Source organism: Neomonachus schauinslandi, chromosome 1, assembly GCF_002201575.2.
Source record: "Neomonachus schauinslandi chromosome 1, ASM220157v2, whole genome shotgun sequence".
Classification (NCBI taxonomy): domain Eukaryota; kingdom Metazoa; phylum Chordata; class Mammalia; order Carnivora; family Phocidae; genus Neomonachus; species Neomonachus schauinslandi.
Window position 1 is genome coordinate 77,009,474 of NC_058403.1, and position 20,474 is coordinate 77,029,947.

The window sequence follows — 20,474 nt, forward strand, 5'->3', positions numbered from 1 at the left end:
AGCAATTCTAAAGAGGATACAGAAAATAACTTGATGTTTATTTTTTTTATACCATCCCAATACTAAGAGAATGGTAGTATATTGAATCATAACCTAAGATAATATCCTCTTCTCAACCAAGTGCACTGCCTTCAAGTGTTAAAATGAAATCCAGGGGATAAAGCTAGAAATGCTAGCTGAATCAGCAGCCATCAGTAAGCTGTCCTTAACAAAACTTACTTGCCTCGGTTGTACTTATTTTGTATTGATGCAAATACATGCCCACTATGTAAAAATCAGAAAGCAACAGTACCTTTACTATGCACTAGCCCAATGTCAAATCTAGACTGGATTCTCTGGCAGACTTCTAGGGTGTGGTTACTTACATCATTACTGGACTTGATGACAACATTTACTCATTTGATCAGTAAATATGAATTTGTCTGTCTCTCGTGTACCAGGAAACAAAAGATAATCTTGTCTCAAGGACTTCATAGTCTGGTATTTATCACAATTGTTTCTTTGCTGTTCCAGCTTTATTATCTTGTCTCAGTAAGGTATACTCTGTGAGTGCTGTTGGAAGATGACTTCCTTTCCATTTAAGCAATGTGTGATTCGGTACAGCAAAACACAATCCGATTCCCTTCTGCGGCCTTTAACTCAGCATAACTGAGGGGCACATTTGGGTGAGGGACCAAAGCAGAGAGACAAATTCCAAAATTCACAAGTGGTCCTGTCTGTACTTACTAATGAAATCTATACCTGCTGATTCAATAGAAAGAAGTATGTGCCCAAATCTTTTATTTCAATAAAACTCCAGGTTAGAACTTTATAAGGAAATATGCTCAAACTAAGAAACACAACAAACTATGGTTTTATGTTTGTAATTAATAGATTCCCTGAAAGGCAATGCATGACTTCCCTGGTAGTTTTTTCCACGGTGTGAAAAGAACCTTAGCAGTTATAGGCCAATGTGATATTTTGCGTGGAGGACAGACCAGTTACTCACCCTGACAAATGGTGATATGTAGGATTGGTTATTAACCACCTCCAACCTTCTGTCTAGAGAGACCATCATTATCATCATTATACTTTAGTTTGGCTATGAAGCATATAAAATGGACAAAACAATGACCATATCTTCTCTGAGGTATACCTTTTTCTCTTAAAACTCAATGTGTACTTGCCACAGTAAAGTCTAATCTTAAGTAAAAAATATAGCTGAATTTGTATTTTGTTGTTTCTTTTTTTTTTTAACATTTTATTTATTTATTTGACAGAGAGAAACACAGCAAGAGAGGGAACACAGGCAGGGGGAGCGGGAGAGGGAGAAGCAGGCTTCCCGCGGAGCAGGGAGCCCGATGCGGGGCTCGATCCCAGGACCTTGGGATCATGACCCGAGCCGAAGGCAGACGCTTAACGACTGAGCCACCCAGGCATCCCTTGTTTATTTTCTTTTAAATTGAAGGAAAAGAAAAAAAAAGGTGTGTGGGCGGGGGGACCCTGGGGTTTCAGACCAAGGCTACTTGCAAAATAGATGTTTAAACAGTGGGAGAGGAGGAAAGAAATAGGGAAACCAGTCCTGACAAGAAAGCTCTTTAATTTTGCAAATACAATGTGTGCTTCTGCATGGACACAGTTAATCATTTTCACTAAGATGCTGTCGGAAAATGGGAGAAAATCAACAGCCAGCTTTGTGTGTTTCTTTTTAAACCAAGGCCTGGATTGAGAGGTTCGGTGTCATGTAAGACAATCACCTCTGAGCCAAGGACTCATCCAGGTCTGGTAAAGAAATCAGTTAAAGGCTATCCCAGGGACCATGGCCAAGGTACCAGAGATGACCCCCCCCCCCCCCACCACCACTACACCAGGCTCTAGAAGGCCTGGCTTTTCCATGGTGCTCAGCAGCAGTGGTCCACTGGGCTCCCTCTCCCATCACTGCTAGGAGCTAAACTACACCAGACACCAGGAGCACATTCTGACACTGGGGCAGGTGAAATGAAATTTTTGTGCCAAAGTTTTGTAGAGGTGCAATCCAAGGTATATTTTGGGCCTAAATTTCCACTCTGAAAATGTTACATTTTCATGGCACTCAAAACAAAGATTAAAAGCTACCTTTATTATTATTTGTCACATATGACACAAACAGAAGCATCACCTTCTAAAAAAAAAAAAAAAAAGGAGGAGGTATAAATGTTATTGAGGTGCAATTATATACAATCTAAAAATTAATTGCCCATCATCAAACTCTTGGCATGCAGGTCTGAGTCAGCTAACCACTCCTCCACCCCCCATCATGTTGTTATTTAACTGCTCAAGTTTTCTAGCAGGTACAGACTAATTCAAAATAAACCAGATCTTCTGAATGCGGACCATGCAAATAATAAGATCTGTTTTTCTTCTCAAGTGGTATTTTCACACATTTTATTTTATTGTACTCCAGCTCCTCTCATATATATGAGGTTTCTATAGTGTTTCAACTTTTCCCATAGCTCTCAAAGAAAGCTATTAGTAAACAGACAATTCAGATAGACAACTCTGGTGTTTCTTTTCCCTAGCAAATCACAGCATGCTCCCAAGTTTTTCCCGGGAGAATGTAGGAAAAGGAAGACAACACTGTCCATACCTATTCCTTTTCTCAAACAGCATAAGACCCAGCTCCTATCTCAAATTCTCAGGGAGCCCAACACGGAACCAACAAGGTCCCAGCGTGCAGGGATAGCCCGCATCCCGCCAGAGTGTCAGTGTGGCTCAGCTTTCATCCCCCAGTGGCCTGCAAGTTTGGGTTGAACTGAGTAATATGAAATATTAAAAATTTAATTACTAATTAATCTCCCCTGCAGCTGCTCATGGCTTTTGCAGGCTAGAACAGGGAGCGCAAGAGAATAGAAGATCCATGGCACCACCAGACTCCACCCTGATTACACTGTCTCCAAGCCCTCGGGCCACATGAATTCCTAATAAAAAGCCTTCCCTACAACACGCACACACCTGAAATACTTTCTCAGTTGGCCTCACAGATTATTGCTCTATGAAAAGAACTTAGTGTGGGAGCCCAGGGATTGCAGTTAAAGATGTGTCCATGTGACCAAACAGCATGTATGTTCTCTGTTTCCAAATAGACTAAGAAGTTACAGTCATTTTTAAATGCCTTAAATTAGGAAGATAAATATGTCATTTATAGGGTAAACAGCATGCGGAAATGATGTGCTCCAAATCTTCAAAGACCCAAAGCTTTAAAGCAAGCTCCAGGCACAAGCTAACAATCCCAAAGCAAAATGGAAAAAATCGCGTGAACGGGTTGGTTGCTTAGGTCAACCTTAGGTTATTTCTTGTAGCTCTAGAACAATACTGCATCTCTGCAAAAGGGAACTCATCATAGTCACCATGCCCATTTCAGAAACGAAAGGAAGCTCAGCCTGATGATGTGACAGTTCCCGCAAATTAAGCTCTTCCTAGAGAGGAGACCACATGGAACGGAGAAGACAAGTAGTCTTCTTCTTGGCAAATTTGGAGTCTCAGCTCTCAAACTATGTCCAGCCCTATCCTTATGCCCAAAATCTCTCTAAAATTTTCATACTAGCATAAATGAGGATAGTGAAATCCTATCTGATCAATTCAAAGGCGACTTGATCCAAAAGTTACTAAATCCCCAGGTACCATCTCCAATGCTACCCAATTCCTTGTGGGAAGAAGAGGTAGCTTTGTACTAGGAATTAGAAGACCAGCACTCTAGCTCTGCCTCTGCAGAGACAAAGAAAAAGGAAGTTCATGATTTATCCTTCGTCTTCTAAAAAATTGACAGAATTGCAATTGAACCCAAGCACAGCTGCACTTCTACCAAGAAATGATGCTCAGTGGGTGAGGTCTAGATTTATACCAACTCACAGATGCTATATGGTCATAAATTTTCTGTTTACCTTTGAGGTATGTTCTTTATCTCCTCCTTCGTTATGTTTCCAAGACATATTTTTAGGGAAAGTACCACAAAAGAGAGACACTGTGGAATAAACTAATTGAGATGCTAAAAAGAACCAAACTGTCCCTTGGTTGTTGTTATCATCCACAGAGAACCATTACGGCATGGTTCAGGAAAAAGAGAATCATTCATCTTGTCTCTAACTGAGCCTCATTGAACAATAATCTTTCCCTCTCTGGGGAAAAACTTTCCTTCTATAAAGTAAGTGTGGGGCTACATGACCTCAAGAGCTCACTTAAGCTCTGATACTCTATGATCATACTGGGTCTGTGATTCTCCTCATAACCAACTCTGACCTTCTCACAGCTGTTCTCAAACTATTTCCTAATACACACATTTTGTGCAGTGTCACAAATGTATATTTTTACATTATAAAATTTGTTTAAAAAATTACCCCCAATCCCACTGTAGCCAGAAGCACACACACACACACTGCGCATTCCCCCTCTTACTATGAGTCCTTGGGCATCATGAGGGAAACCTAGGTATTAAGAACAGGTGATTTCTCCTCCTGCCATTCCCCTTTGCATTCCACATATCCTGTATGTCACAAGGAACCTAACTCATCCTCAAACAAGGCATTCACTTTCAACATTCCTTGATTTCCTCATTCCTATTTTTCTGGTACCTTGAATTTCATGTCCTTCCCATGACATGTGCAGCCAAGTAAACTCAAATTCTCCCCACTCCATGAAGTCTGCCCTGATACTTCCCTAGAAAGGTATGAAGTATAATGCTGATATTCCTATTTTTGACTTTTCAACAATTTCAACATCTGGTGAGTCACATGATAACTTCAGGTAGCACAGGGAAGTGCTTCTTTGGTGTCCTTTTGAATTGTTTATGTGCCTGTCTCTTCTGTAAGACTAGAAATTACTCTAGAGCAAGGACATATTGATGATGAACTTCGTATTTCCAATGCCTAATCCACAGTGGGATCTCAATAAATGCTACGAGTAAACGAATACGTAGAATTAAGCCAAATTTCCCAAATTAAAAAATGGATAAATAAGCACACAGAACTAAAGTTGGGAAATCTGAGAGCACAAAGCATTCCCTTGGAACAAGGAAGAAAATGCCCCATAAAATATATTTTTAATAGCTCAGACATTTTTTAAAGTTATAGAGCTCCTTTGGACCTCTCCCTCTGCAAATACTCCACATATATCATCATTTTGCCTTAGATCTATGAGTCAAAGCAGCCTAAAAAGGTGATTCAGAGGTGGGCTTGGGTAAGCATACAACACATGCTTAAATAATGAGAAATCATAGACCTACTAGCCTACTTTAAGTATTCAGGTGACTCAACGGATTTTGTAATTTGCTTTGTATCAAAAATGGAAACATCAAAGTTGGGCATTAATAGTCTACATTTCTAGGACTTTCTGAGTACCTTTTAATTACAACACAACACAGTCTCCTGCAAATATCATCTTCTGTTGGCACATATTTTTTTAATATTTTAAGTGTGTGATTATTGTTCTCACAGCATATAATTATGTTAACCAATAAATACTAACACATCTAATTCAGTTCTACCAGAGTGAAGATAATTCAGAAGAATGAGATAGCTCTCCCAATTAACCCCTGCTTTCCTAAATCAGAAAAATAAAAAAAAAGTTAGAAAGGATCACTCTTTAATTTCTGAATGGAATAGGCATATTGAAAGTAGATTTTCTCCTAATCCTCAACTTCTTCTATCTAAGGGTTACCATTACTAGCTTTTTAAACTTTCTAAATGTTTTATTTTTTATGAGAAAGCCATACTTCAGCGATACTGTTACTCACATAACTGATTTCATTGAGTTGTCATTGGTAAAAAAAAAAAAAAAAAAAAAATCCTGGCATCCTCAACCTTGTTTTAGAACTTAAAACCAAACACACAAAAAAGTCCAGGTCCAGTTATGCCCACACTATAGTCACATGTCCTGCTGAGCCATGTCACTTACCTGCCACATCTTTGTTTCCTCAGCCAAAAACTAAGCATACCCTCTGTGTCTCAGAGTTGAGGCATCTATATGTTAGTCAAGTGAGAATATATGTGAAAGTGCTTTACCATCAGTAAAGTACTGTCCAAATATCAGTGATTATGAGTTTGTGTGCACAGTATGATGGCTCACACAAAAATGTAGCTGCTGAATAACCCATTAAAATGCAGTGATTTATGGGAGACATGCAGAGACATAGCCTTAAAGAAGGAAAGCTATATTAAGTAAAAACCTCTAAGCAGAACCTCCCCAGTATAAACTACAGTATAAGAATTTAGGAGATTAAGGGTGCCTGGGTGGCTCAGTTGGTTAAGCGACTGCCTTCGGCTCAGGTCATGATCCTGGAGTCCCGGGATCAAGTCCCGCATAGGGCTCCCTGCTCAGCAGGGGGTCCGCTTCTCCCTCTGACCCTCCTCGCTCTCATGCTCTCTGTCTCTCATTCTCTGTCTCAAATAAATAAATAAAATTTAAAAAAATCTTAAAAAAAAAGAATTTAGGAGATTAAAAAAAAAAAAGACTAGAGAAAAGCCCCATTAAAAAAGGGTGGGTCAGTGTGGTGGGGCATAGAAGTATTTGAGCATAAGACAGGTGAGCCCAGCTGTAAAGTCAGTGGTCTCGCTCTCCTGAGAAACTGGGCTTGAGGTATGTGTTGGGTGGAATACGAAAAATGTTTAACATCAAACAATGGCCAGGAGCAATGAAGTAAGCAAGGCTTGTTGAAGAATAATTCTCAGACTTGGGCTCATCCTCCTGGATCTTTCCAGAGTTGGTCTTGTTCCTATGTTTTTGTTTTTGTTTTTTTCTAGAATGTATTGTAATTTTCCCCTGCTTGAGAACCTTCAACTATTCCCCATTATCTTTATAAACGACAGGACAGAATGTTAATCTGGCCTTCAAATGTGTCCACAGGCTCTCGGTAGGGAACCTTCTGGTCCTAGAGCAGACTTCAAGCCTTCAGTGGCCTTCTCTGCAACTACCCAGCTGCAGTTCCCTGAACACAACCTGGACCTTCCTGCTTTCCAGCTCAGGCTGTTCTCCCTTCTGGCCCCCAAAACTGCAAGGCCCCCCTCCCTTCAGCTGAACATGAAGGTTCTCTGATAAACCTCAGAGCCTGCCACTTTCATGTGCTTCTACCATATCTTCTGGAGTATGACTTCTAAAATCATGGGCTCTTAGAAGATGGCAGCTTGGTTCTCTTTTTCTCCCTTTCCTTCTCCCAACAGTTCCCTCCAAAGACCAGAGTGCCTGCTCCATGCCTGCCGCTCAGGGCATGTTGACTGAAATGAAATGCATTTTCACCATTGGTAGGGCTGGTGAAGCCAACACGGCTGAGGAACCACCAAGCTCTCTTGTTCTGCCTTGTGCCCCCACATGGCTGACGGCCCCATGACGTGTCTAGAAAAGGTAATGGGAATATGTCCAATGAGGAAAGCACTGCCATCTTACGTGTGGAAATGACTGACAGAGGAGAAGCAGGACTGGCTTTTAGCTTGTGAAAGAATCCACTGTGAATACAGGAGCTGTTGTTCAAGAACCAGAGTGAGGCTCAGAGTGCCGTATGCACCGTCATGTGGTCAAGCAAACATCACGAGTCAAACAACACTGGTGACAGTACCAGTCCCATGTCTGCACCTAGAGCTCTGCTCGCTGTCTTCTGAGGACTCAGAAGCCCTCGAGTAGTTCTGCCATTGCCTTCTCGAGACCCGAGAGAGACACAATGACCCACAGCAGTGGAAGATCAGCTTCTGCGGACACCGAGGAGCAGAGAAACAGCCAATCTCCAAAGTGAGCAAAGGAATGCATGGAAGAGCTACTGACAAGGCTCCGTTTGCACTTAGAATACAGATCCTAGGAGCTATCACTAACTCTGGTGAGATGGGGAGAACTATATGTATTTCCAAAGTGTTGATGCGAGTATAAGCTATCCACAACCTTTGACAAGAAAACTGAAAGAAGTGGTCAAGCTCCTCAACGTAGAAATCCCCCCCGGGGAATCTGAGACAGGGAAGGAACTCCAAAGAAAAGGGACATGAATCTCAGAGCATTACTGACAACAGCCACCATCAAATAGAAGCCACCTCCAGAGCCAGCAGAAAGGGTTTCTTCACAGAAGATGTAGCCCTCCCCTTAACTTGAACCTAGCCATGCTAAAGTATGTTTGTGCAGACTATACGCATAAAACAAAACACCCCTCATAGGGAAAGCCAGAAAAAGTACAGGGCAATAGAATAAGAGCAGATTTAATTTTCACAACATTTTTGTATAATACTCTTGCGTTCCTTTAAAAAAATACTCGTAAATTCAATAGAAGAAGTTTCTGTCAACTAACATACGATGATATTAAAAAAAAAAAAAATACAATGTAGAACACTGACTCTGAGAAGGTCAAAAACGAATGGAAGGGCAACAAGCCACAGCCTGTTCTCTCAGGTCGCTGTGGACTCCGGTGGCCGGCAGTGTGGACATGTTTACAGAAGGCTCTTACCTGTGGGGGTCGAGGCTTGTAAGGAGAGCTGCACTCAAGGTCAGCCAAGATACTGGTCAGCGAGTCTATCTCGGCATCCAGGCTAGAACGTCTCTCCTCAAGGGTCTTGCCTCCAGGATTTCCCTGTTGAAAGCAACAGAGACGTGTTACCCCCCCCCCAAAAAAAAACATCTCCAGTGTCTAGTGATATCAGTCTGAGTGCAAACCTCTCAAGTTATAGTGTGGCTTGGTCCAAGCTTTTCTGCACTTCACTTATTTTAGCTTTTACAAAATCTGAAGTAGAATTATCCTGTTTTGACAAATAAGAAAACTGAAAGATATGAAGTGATTTGCCTAAAATCACACTCATTAGAGGCTTTTTTTTTTTTTTTTTTTTTTACGAATTTACAAGTAAAAGGAAATAAATGTCTCCATCCCTCTGCTGAAGGAGCAGATCCAGCTGGGGAGATATTACAAGTTCTTTGTGTTCAGAAACCATCACACAGAATTGGAGCATCTGAGCTGCAGCAGGAAGGGGCATGGGCAGGAGACTGACGGTCTAGGAAGAGGAATCGGCAGGCTAAGTTGGGTATTAGATGTGTCTGTGAGAGAGACACAGTGCATTCCAAGCAATGGACCTTCAAAGTGTACTAGAATGGGTCTGCTCAGAGTTCTGGCCAAGGGGCTGCAGAGGAAGCATGTGGTGGCGGTCATCGATCATGAAGCTGGAGATCTATAGACTTCACCTGTCAATACCCCATGTTATCACAAGCACCGCCCTCCACGTGCACTCAGAAGCACAGAGGGTGAGTAGAGGGGAAGACACTGCCACAAGGGCATTCCCAGGGATCGTGACCGGGCTTGGGGAATGGGTCCTGGTACAATATGGAAAGACGGGACATTGGTGTTTGGGAAGGCAACTGAGAACTGTGTGAATCTGATTCTCCTATGTGTATTTCCATAGCATCACTGCATAATATACTGGTAAGAGCGGGGGATTGGTTAAATTCTTCTCTGGACCATAGTTTCCTCCCCCTCACCTGCCCTACCTAAGCCAGAGGGATGTTACAAGATTCAGATAAGAAAATGGATGGGAAAATACTTTGTAAATTGTAAAGTGCTATAATTATGATCATTTTCTTAAATAGCATTAATTATAGTAACCAGTAACTATAAATTAATATGAATAATATAGCTATTGTTAATTATTCTTCTTCTTAAAGGGAGCATCATTCATTAAGTGTCCCCTTGGGGTATCAGTAAAGAGACAGAATTTAATCAGGTCTTCAACATCTGTACTTAACTGCAGTAGAAAGTACATCAACTGTCCATGCTCTAAGTACTGATGGATATCTAACCACAGAGACTCCAAAGTCACAGAATCATCCTGAGCTATACAATGAAACAAGTAATTATAGTGCTTAACGAGCCTGTACATGTAAGGCTTCATTCAGTTGGTATCCAGCCTCCTTATCCTCTCTTCCCACCAAATTGGGACTACTCCCCATTTTTAGTTTCTCCTATGAGGTTGACGTAATTCAGCAGGTGCCCGCCTAGTGCTGTGGGATTTTGCACGAAGAACCCCAGACCCTTGCTGCCCTGCCTGGCCTTCTGGTAAGAGCTCTGCTGCCATATTTCAATCCCCATCGCAGATTAGAACAGGTTTCTTTCTCTCTGTTGCATCTCTATTTTATGCCTCAGTTCAAATGATGGAAGTCCTGCCACATCCTCCACTGGTGATCCTCTTGGTCCTGTCCTCTACAGAACCTGTAGATGCAGGAACTGTCCTGCTACTCTCAATACTGTATGTTAGATCCCAGACGCAACTGTCTTACAACGAACTCACAGAATGGCACACACTTAGCCACATGTCTTCCTAACTTCCTATCATTGCAGCCTTACGATCACCTGCTCAAGTTGGGCCCACTCTGCTGGCGGGGGAGCTCAGAGGAGCCCTGAGAAGCATGCCTCAGATCTCCCCACCTAAGGGATGAAAGAAGAGAATACTTATCCTCAGGCTCCATTTCTCCACAGGTTTAGGGTTGCCATGGGTTATAAACCCCCGTACTCATGCCAAGAAGTAGAATGGTGGCAGAAAAGCATCACGGCAGAAAGTGAGAGACAGGTATTGGAGCTGAGGCGGAGTGCTCCCAGGTTATACCCGTGCAGGGGTGGGTGCCGGAGCAGTGGCTGGGGTGCGCATGTGGAAAGAGAGGACAAGAGGCTGGATACCAATGGAGTCCAGTGACTGTGTCTTTTCGCTCGCTAACAGCTATAAAAACCCCATGAGTTAGCCATCCATAGAATATTATTTTCTGTAAGATCTTTATTTTCATTCATTCAGTAAAAATGTGTGTGACAAAAGCTCACCAAACCACAATTGGGGCTTATTATAACTTGGAAAATCATAATTCTTCGCGCCACTAGCAGAATTATAGGGTGATGACATCCCCATTGCAAAGATGTAAGAATAGACTTTAAAGCAGAGCCCAGAACCAAAGTGTATAGCATGGAAGGCTATCTCTAAGAGTCTGACTTGAAATGGGTGACGTTTTTGCCCACACACTGCTTATCCACGAACTACAGGTAATAGACAAGGAGGGACAGTATTGAGTTATGAAAGAGTATTCACTTGTATTTATTCATTCTTTATACCCAAAGGTCTTTATCTAAAAAAAATTAAATTCACAGGAAAGGTACCCACATGCCTTTCCCCCAGATTTATCAATAGCCAACACTCTGTCACAAGGCCAACACTCTGCCATACTTACTTGCTCTCACACTCTCTCTCTTATAACAAATACATTTATTTGTTCATTTGTTATTGTAGCTAAACCATTTGAAAGAAGTTGCAGAAACTTCCCCTCCATATACTTCAGCTTACATCTCCTAAGAACTCCTTGTACCATGATCATATCTGGACGTGTAACACAGGTATGGATTTTTTTTTTTTTTTTTTTAAGTAGATTCCACGCTGAGCCCAACATGGGGCTTGAATTCACGACCCTGAGATCAAAACCTGAGCTGAGATCAAGAGCTGGACGCTCAACAGACTGAGCCACTCAGGTGCTCGTGGGTGTGGAATTTTCTAATGCACACACATGCTCACATTCACCAGCAATCTCAGTAATGCCCTTTTACTTATTGTTACTACTTTCCATCCAGAATCCAGTCAAAGATCACACGTTGAGATGACATGTCTTTTAGTCTCACCCCTCTGCGCCCCCTGCCAATTTTTGTCTTCCATGACAAAAGAATTCAGGCCAGGTATCTTAGAAAAAGTTCAACAATCTTGCTTTGTCTGATGATTAGAGTTGGATTAAAACAAGCTGGACAAGAATATTATGTGCATGATGCTGTGTCCTTCCCACCGCATCACATCAGGAAGCTCAGGATGACAGTTTGGCTTGGTTTAGTGATATCAAATTTGATGACTTGATTAAGGTAGGGTCCACCAGATTTCTTCACTGTAAAAGTTGCTCTCTTCCCTTTTAAATCAATAAATTATCTGTGAGGTGACACTTTAAAACTCTGCTATTCTGCTCATCAAAACCTTTCCCCCAAAGGTTTTAGCATCCATAGATGGTCCTTGCCTGGACTGATTACTGCATTAGTGGCTGCAAAATGGGGAGAATGTTCATTATTAATGAATGGAAATAAGTGCATTCTGCTTAGCATAATAACAAGTTATTTGTTAAGTATTCATTTCCATTTTGAGGTAGGGGAACAAGACAAACTGCAAAGTCCTCTGCTATGAAAAAACATCAGGAACTGCCTGATCAAATCAACATTGTTAAAAACAGAGTTCCTAATCAGGCTGTTAAGAGAAACAAAGGATCAAGGGCAATGGTCTAGTTAATTAAGAACCACTGTCTGCCCTAGGAAGTTTACTTCCTAGAATTAGAGCCCATGTCCAGTATCACACTCAAACCATGCATGGGCCTGACCTCATCCTCAGCAATGTCCAGAATCTTTGAGGTGGCCAAGCAATCACAATGACACATCACAGAAGGGGGATTTGAAGAGCTAAGATTTTTATGTGACTGCTCAAAAGCACACCTGAGGAAGAAACCAAATCATCAGAGAGAAAACTTGATGTTAGAGGTACTAAATCTATGATATTTAAACCATGCTTCCCAAAGCTCAGGGAACTTGAGCAGACCCCATGTGTAACACCAAGGGAATCCCAATAGGACCTAAGCTTGGGCTTCCTTTTGTGATTCCTTGGAAAAAAACATTTCCCAGATAGCTTAGAAATATAAAACTATCTCATCTCGGGAAACCCTAGAAGGCTAGGGACACAAACCAGTACATTCTTTCACATGCAATTTTGATTTTCTTTTCAGTGGAATTAAGTATTAATAATACAGCATGGATTTCACTTAATTTATTTTCTTTTATGGTCAGTGAAGTTCATTATTCCCTTATTTCTAAGGTTAATGAAAAAACAAACACGGCCGGTGATAACAAAAGGGATACAAAAAAAGCCATACGGTCTATAAACAACAAAACTAAGTATCTATCATTGATCATCTCTATCTTTAGCGAAGCCAAGAATATGATCAATGAATTTCTTTGTGATCATTTTGATTAAATCCCCCTGCCACACAAAGAGTAACAGCAAAGCCTCTGGAGTCAGCCTTGTAGGGGTTAGACATGTGCAGCTGCCACCTTCCAGTTTGGTGTCATTAAGCAGTCTACCTAAGCTCTCTGGGCCTCAGTTCCTCATGCTGCTGTTCTAAGGATTAAATGAGTTCCTATGTGCCAACTACTGCTCACATCTTAAGTATTCAATAAACATTAGCTACTCAACTATTACCTTGACCATAGTCTCAAAATAAATGCTTTGGCTGACACAGTCCTAGTGAGTATGTAAGTTTTAAAGTATTTTGATTCAAAGTAAACCCAGCTGCTGGAGCTTCCATTAGATGAGGCTCCTGCGCTTCTTAACCCATGATGGTTAAGTAGCATGCAGGCTTGATCCCTAACCTCAAGGAGTTTATAGTCTACTGGATAATGTTACTTTCATGTCTGCCTAGTAATATCAAATGCACTATGTTCTTTGAGACCCTTTGTAAAACCATATGGAAGAGACAAGAGATTTAAAAACAAAAGCAATCCCCTTCCCTAAGAAGCTTATTATCCAGTGGCTATTCAACTTTTCTAATGTGCTAAACTAGTCTAAAACTCCAGTCTCTTTAGCATCTAAAAAGATTCATCTGCCCCAAAGTTAAGGGCAGTGGTGAGAAGTGCCACAAAAAGCTATCTTTGGGGCAAACTCTGTTGTGTTCAAAATACAGACAACATTTTTATGATTCAAAAGAAAATAACAGCTTGGCAATGGGGAACATGGCACTGAAGAAACAGAAAGTAGGGTAACAACAGGAGACAATGAGAGTTTTCCATGGGTCTCGTATACCTGAAGCAAAAACATCAAGAAAAAACCTAAACACTAGACCCGATCCATACCTCAATTTTTTTTCCTTCACATTCCATATCATCTCATACTTTTCAGTACAAACACACCCAAAGTTGATAATGTTTGGCCAACCCACCTCTCTTTAAAGGAAACAGTCCTGCCACTAACCCTTGGTGCCAAAAGATCCATATTCTGGATCATGTAACTCCGCTTCAAAACGCTGTGACCCACAGAAGCAAGGCTGGTCACCTGACCAAAAGTCCACAAACAGGCTGGTGAACCTAACCTTTGGCCAACGACAAAAAGATGAGCAAGGCTAATAAACCTCCTTCCCTTCTAAATTTGAGCGAAGACACATGTCACAAAACCACGAGGATGAACTGTGGTCATGATAAGTCAAGAAGATCATGGTCATGGCTACTTACTAATAGTCAAAACACACAGTGAGTTAAGAAGCCAATTACTAGGGGCAGGTGGGGAATAAGGGACATGCCAATAATGGAGAGGCAGAGGATCAAAGAGGGAGGAGTGGGAGGGAGGGAAGAGGAATGAAAAGCAAAGAGAGATGGCCCTAGCCCTGAGCCTTCTGCTGCCAGATCCCACCCACATGGACTCTTGAGATAAACTCCTATACATGGAGATACTCTGTGGGGTCTCCATTCTCCTGTCAGCCCGACTGAGGCAGCCAGCCCAAGACCCACTCACTCAAAGGACGACAACGGGAAGCCAGGTCTACCTGTGACCACCATAAGGACTGATTTTCCCTTCCTAAAACTCAACTTTTTCCTCTATAAAATGAGGGGCATCAGCCTTCCAGGTCCTCTTTTACTTTTTTTCAATTACCTCATTGGGTCTATAATGACATTTCACAACTGGCCCGTCATGATCGTTGTTGCCCACTTGCAACCAGGTCTAAACCCACCCGACACAGACCACTTCAGAGTTTAAGCTTACTCAGTAAGTAAGAGCAGGGGAATGGTAAAGTGGTCTCTGCCCGAGTACACACGAGCAGCCTCATTTCTCACGGCTCTATGCTTGTAAGAAAGCAAAAACAACAAAATACCAAAAAAATGTACTTTTCACTGTATTTACTTACTCATTGAATTATTGCTACTGAATTCTACTCTCATGAAATAAAAATAATATTCTTAAAGTAGCTCCTTACAATTAAAATAAAGATCAATTTGCATGAGAATAGCTATATAATCACATGGAAAAATGTATTATCTATCCATCAATAAAATGCAAATCGTAATAACCACCATCAGATTATTTGACAGTAAAATAAACACTTGCCACATCTTTTTAAAGCAGATGAACCCTCTGCTGAAGATGAAATTATACACAGAACCCCATCACTTACGCAGATAAAAACAGAGCAGCTCTGGCTCAAGTACAGCAGGGGAAGTCTGGGGTTCCACCCAGGGGGGCCTCCCCATTGCCTCCAGTAATGCCCCTGAAGTACTGCTACACAAGATAGTTGAAAAATCACTGCGGCAGATGTTCTAGGCAAGCTACAAATGAATGAACAGGATCCTTAAGAGCCACCTTGCCAGTCAGCCTACAGACGCAGTTTAGCAAACACTATACCGAGCTGCCTTTTCTACACTCGTGTGTGTGTGTGTGTGTGTGTGTGTGTGTAAAAAGGAGGCACAGGCATACCTCAGATATTGGGGGTTTGGTTCCAGACCACCACAATAAAGCAAACAGCACAATAAAGCAAACCAAAAGAAGTTTTTGGTTTCCCAGTGAATACAAGAGTCGCGTTTACACTGTATTGTAGTCTATTAAGTGTGCAATAGCATTGTCTAAAAAGAAACTAGTGTATACACCTTAACTAAAAAATACTTAGTTGTTAAAAAAATGCTAACCATCATCTGAGCTTTCAGCAAGTCAGTCTCTTTTAGCTGGCAGAGGGTCGGAGGGTCGTGTTCCATGCTGCTGGCTGCTCAGGGCGGTGGTGCGCTGAAGGCGAGGGGTCGCTGGTGATGTCTTAAAATCAGGTAACAACAGAGTTGACTGCGTTGATAGAATCTTCTCTTCATGAACAATTTGTCCATAGCAGGTGATGCTGTTTGATAGCATTTTACCCACAGAACTTCTTTTAGAACTGGAGGTCAATCCTCTCAATCCCCACTGCTGCTTTATCAACTAAGTATATGTAATATTCTAAATCCCTTGCTGTCATTTCAACAGTCTTCACTGCATCTTCACCAGGAGTGGATTCCATCTCAAGCAACCACTTTCTCCACTCCTCCGTGAGAAGCAACTCCTCATGCACTCAAGTTTATCGTGAGATCCCAGCAATCCAGTCCCATCTTCGGGCTCTTCTTGTCGTTCAGTTCTCTCGTGGTTTCCCCCACACCTGCAGTTTCTCCACTAAAGTCTCGAACCCCTCCAAGTCATCCATGAGTGCCAGAATCAACTTCTTCCAAATTTCTTATTGATGTTGATATTTCGAGCTCTTCCTGTGAATCACAAATGTACTTATAGGCATCTAGAACGGTGAATCCTTTCCAGAAGGCTTTCAATTAACTCTGCCCAAAGGAATTACCGCCTACGGTAGCTGTAGCCCCAGGACATGTTTTCTCTTAAACAATCATTAAACTCGTTGTCCATTTCCATCAGAGCTCTTGGGTGACCAGGTGCATTGTCAGTGAGCAGTCACATTCTGAAAGGAATCTTTTTTTTTTTTTTTTTCCCCACCCGGGCAGTAAGTCTCAATGGTGCGCTTAAAATGTTCAGTAAACCATGTTGTAAACAGATGTACTACCATCCAGGCTTTGCTGTTCCATTTATAGAGCATAAGCAGAGTAGATTTTGCATAATTCTTAAGGGCCCTACCATTTTCAAAATGGTAAGTGAGCACTGGCTTCAGTTTAAAGTCACCAGCTGCATTAGCTCCTAATAAGAGAGTCAGCTTTTGAAGTTTTGAAGCCAGGCATTGACTCCTCTCTAGCTATGAAAGTTCTAGATGGCATCTTCTCCCTAAAGAAGGCTGTTTTGCTAACACTGAAAATCTGTTGTAAAGTGTAGCCACCTTCATGAATTATGGGAGCTAGATCTTCTGGATAACTTGCTGTGGCTTCTGCATCAGCATTTGGTGCTTCACCTTGTATTTTTATGTTCTAGAAATGGCTTCTTTCCTTAAATCTCATGATCCAACCACTGCTACCTTCAAACTTTTCTTCTGCGGCCTCCTTATCTCTCTCAGCCTTCACAGAACTGAATGAAGTTGGGGCTTTGCTCTGGATGAGGCCTTGGCTTAAGGGAATGTTGTGGCTGGTTTGATCTTCTAACCAGACCATTGAATTTTTCTCCACATCAGCCATAAGCCTGTTTTGCTTTCTTATCATTCACCTTTTCACTGGAGTAGCACTCTTAATTTTATTCGAGAATTTTATTGTGCTTCACTTTATTGCATTCACAACTTGGCTAACTGGTACAAGAGGCCTAGCTTTCAGCCTAGCTTGGCTTTCAACATGCCTTCTTCATTAAGCTTAATCATTTCTAGCTTTTGGTTTAAGATGAAAGACGTGCAACATTTCCTTTCCCCTGAACAGTTAGAGGTCATTGTAGGCTTGCTAACTGGACTAATTTCAATATTATTGAGTCTCAGGGAATAAGGAGGCCCAAGGAGAGAGAGAGAGACGGGGGGACGATCAGTCTGTGGAGCAGTCAGAATACACACATGTATGAATTAAGTCTGTCATCTTCTATGAGCGTGGTTCATGGTACCCCAAAATAACAGGGGCATCAAAGATCACTGGTTGCAGATCATCGTAACAAATATAATAATAATGAAAAATCTGAAATACTGCGGAAGTACCAAAATGTGACAGAGACACGGAGTGACCCAACGCTGGCAGGAAAATGGCACCAGCTAATGTACTCAATGCATAGTTACCACAAACCTTTAATTTGTAAACAAAAACAAAAACAAAAACCCAACCAATATCTGTAAAGGACCAGGTAGGCTGTACATCCCATTGAAATATTTACAAAGGTATCCATAAAGTCATCTGGGACCGTGAAAACTTTCCCAGAAATGCTTTGCACAATACAATTAATAAAAAATAATACAAGTTTTAAAAGGCAGAGAAAAAAGAAACAGTTTGATTTTCCATTAAGGAAACATTAATTTGAGGTGTGGCTGGGGGAGAACAAAAAATCATTTGAACCTGTGACTTAAATAGACAGACTAAAATATTGTTGGTCCTCACCATAGAAAATATGTAGTAGAAAACAGGCCATGCCAGATATTTTTGTTATTGATTTTACTTTAAAACCTTACGGAAGATGGTTTTCTTCTTTTGCATTTTGATACTATGGGATCAATGAGTTAAGGCACGATAAATATCAGAAGCCACATTCTCACATTCCTCCATCACATAATAGAATTAACCAAAAGCAAATGTGTGAATACTTAGAAATTTGATGTTAACATTATCTATTGGCTCATCATCCTCCAACCTTTTTCCTTGAATCCTTTCATGACCCCTCAAAACCAAGGAAAGTATTCAGTTCCCACGTGAAGCATTCCATGTTAGATAGCCAGAGCGATAACACAAAGGGGCATGCCATCCAAGTGGAGAAGGAGAGAAACATTCTCTTATACATTTGTGGTTCTGATTCTATGTGCTAAGCACCATCAATCACGACTTGCGGATAAAGGATGTATGGGCAAAGTGTGAATAGATTATAGATGATTAGCATGAAAAAGGTAACTCAGGCTTATGAAATATTAGAACTGGAAGGGAGATTTGAGGAGCTATTCCAACATTTTCATTTAAATATAATAAAAGTGCCCCCAAAGAAGTGATTTAGGTGTCTGAGATAATAATTTAGTGAAGGGGCTGAAACAGGACTAGAATCTGAACATCCTATACTGGGAAACAACTTCTCCAAGCAATAGCTCATACAGTAGTTCAACTGTTGTTCTTAAGAGCCTACGATATAAAGAGAAAATTGCTCTTGTCCCATCTGCCAGATGAGGAAACTTTACAGAAGACAGGAGCAGAGGCACACCCCAAGGATTTCCAGTTCACTGTTGGGACAAGATCAAGAAAATGAGGGAAGAAGAGTCATCCTCAAGCCAGTTCAGAATAAAATACTGACACACGGGTGCAAATCAGAGCTACAGAAATTCCTAGAAGAGAGATGCCAGAATGGGTGGAGACACTTATATTCACAGACATTGGAGACAGGAAGAATCTTGGCTAGCATCTATTACAATGCCATGTTGTACCAAAAAAGGAAACAAAGGACCAGAGAGCTTAAGTGAATTGCTGTTGGTCAAAGAGCCAAGTGATAATGATGGGACAGGGTGACCTGAATAGTCAATGCTCCCTGGTCCCAGTCCTCCCGCTCAAAACTCAAAACTATCAAGTAAAAGAAGACAGTATTACAATGTTCTCCTATGAAACTTACAACTTCTGCTAATGTCAGATGATGACTGAATATTTAGGCCCAGCAAAGTGATCCTGATTACCTACCCAGAACAACCACAGATTTCTCTTTTGTGAACAGGGAGGCAGATGTGTGGGCAAGGAGAGTAGAGAAGCAGTAAACTAGGCATTCCATCCTGGTTCTGCCATAATTCAGTCCGGTGACCCTGGGCCAATCACTTTTTCCTTCTAACCTTATGTTGGCTCACCAGCAAGATGATGGGTTTAAACTTGACCTTCGTGGTTTCTTCTGATTCAAAAGTTCTGTTATTCCAACACTGTTGCGTAAGTGCCACCTACCTAACATTATAAGGAATTTTAAGTTATTCATCGCTGTTGATATATTTTTTCTCACTTACAGCCACTTACTGGAACCAAATTACTCTGTTTCTATTTAGTTTAAGTGTACTTTGATAGTTGAAAATACAGAAGATACAGAGCAGCTACTAACAAGACACAATTTGCAACACCCATTTCAAAAGTAGGGTCATGGATAGCAACTTTATAAAGGAAGCTGACTTCGGTTACATTGTTTGGAGAGCCAGCAGTTGATCCATGGAAATGGAAAAAAGAGAGGGGACGGTGGGAATGTCCTAGCAAGCAGGCAGGAGAGGACAAGACAAAACACACATTACCTCTTACCTCAGAGGCTAAAAATGGATAAAATATGGACAGGGAGGTTTACCTATAATGTTAGGAATCATATTTGCTAATAATAAAGGATGCATCCTCTCCCTAATCATTGTCACAAATCTGTTCATCATTTTATCTTGGTCAGACGTGCTGTTCAAAGATGGTTCTGGGAAATGGCCTATGATCTAGTAGCACCACTAGTCCTACTGGCCACTCCATCCATTGTGCACAGCCTGAGATGCCATGACCTCTGGGAACATGAGGAAAAGAAATCATAGCTCCCTCTGCACTGTCATCATCAACGGAGAAGTGCCTGAGTTTAAGAAAAGCACTTGCATAAATATTTCTCATTGCATTGGTCAGGCAGTTTCCTGTTTGTGGAAAAAAACAAAAACAAAAAAACCCTAGAGATTGGTAGATAGGATTCCTATTTTACAAAAAAGGACACCACAGGTCAGAAGAGTTTTCCAAGACACTTGGATAGAAAATGGAAGAATTAGAATTTGGGACTTAAACATTTCACTCCAAAGCTCAAGCTCTGGCACCTTCCAAGACACCAGGCTGG

At 41.3% G+C, this 20,474-nt stretch overlaps 1 protein-coding gene across 2 annotated transcripts in view; it reads right to left on the reverse strand.

The window, feature by feature from the left end:
- Positions 1 to 20,474, reverse strand: part of LOC110582716 (LIM domain containing preferred translocation partner in lipoma) — a 424,119-nt gene that overhangs the window by 315,922 nt on the left and 87,723 nt on the right. For both annotated transcript variants that reach the window (XM_044919939.1, XM_021692728.2), the window contains exon 3: positions 8,432 to 8,554. In XM_044919939.1, coding sequence (XP_044775874.1) covers positions 8,432 to 8,554 — 123 coding nt within the window. The remainder of the gene's footprint in view (positions 1 to 8,431; positions 8,555 to 20,474) is intronic.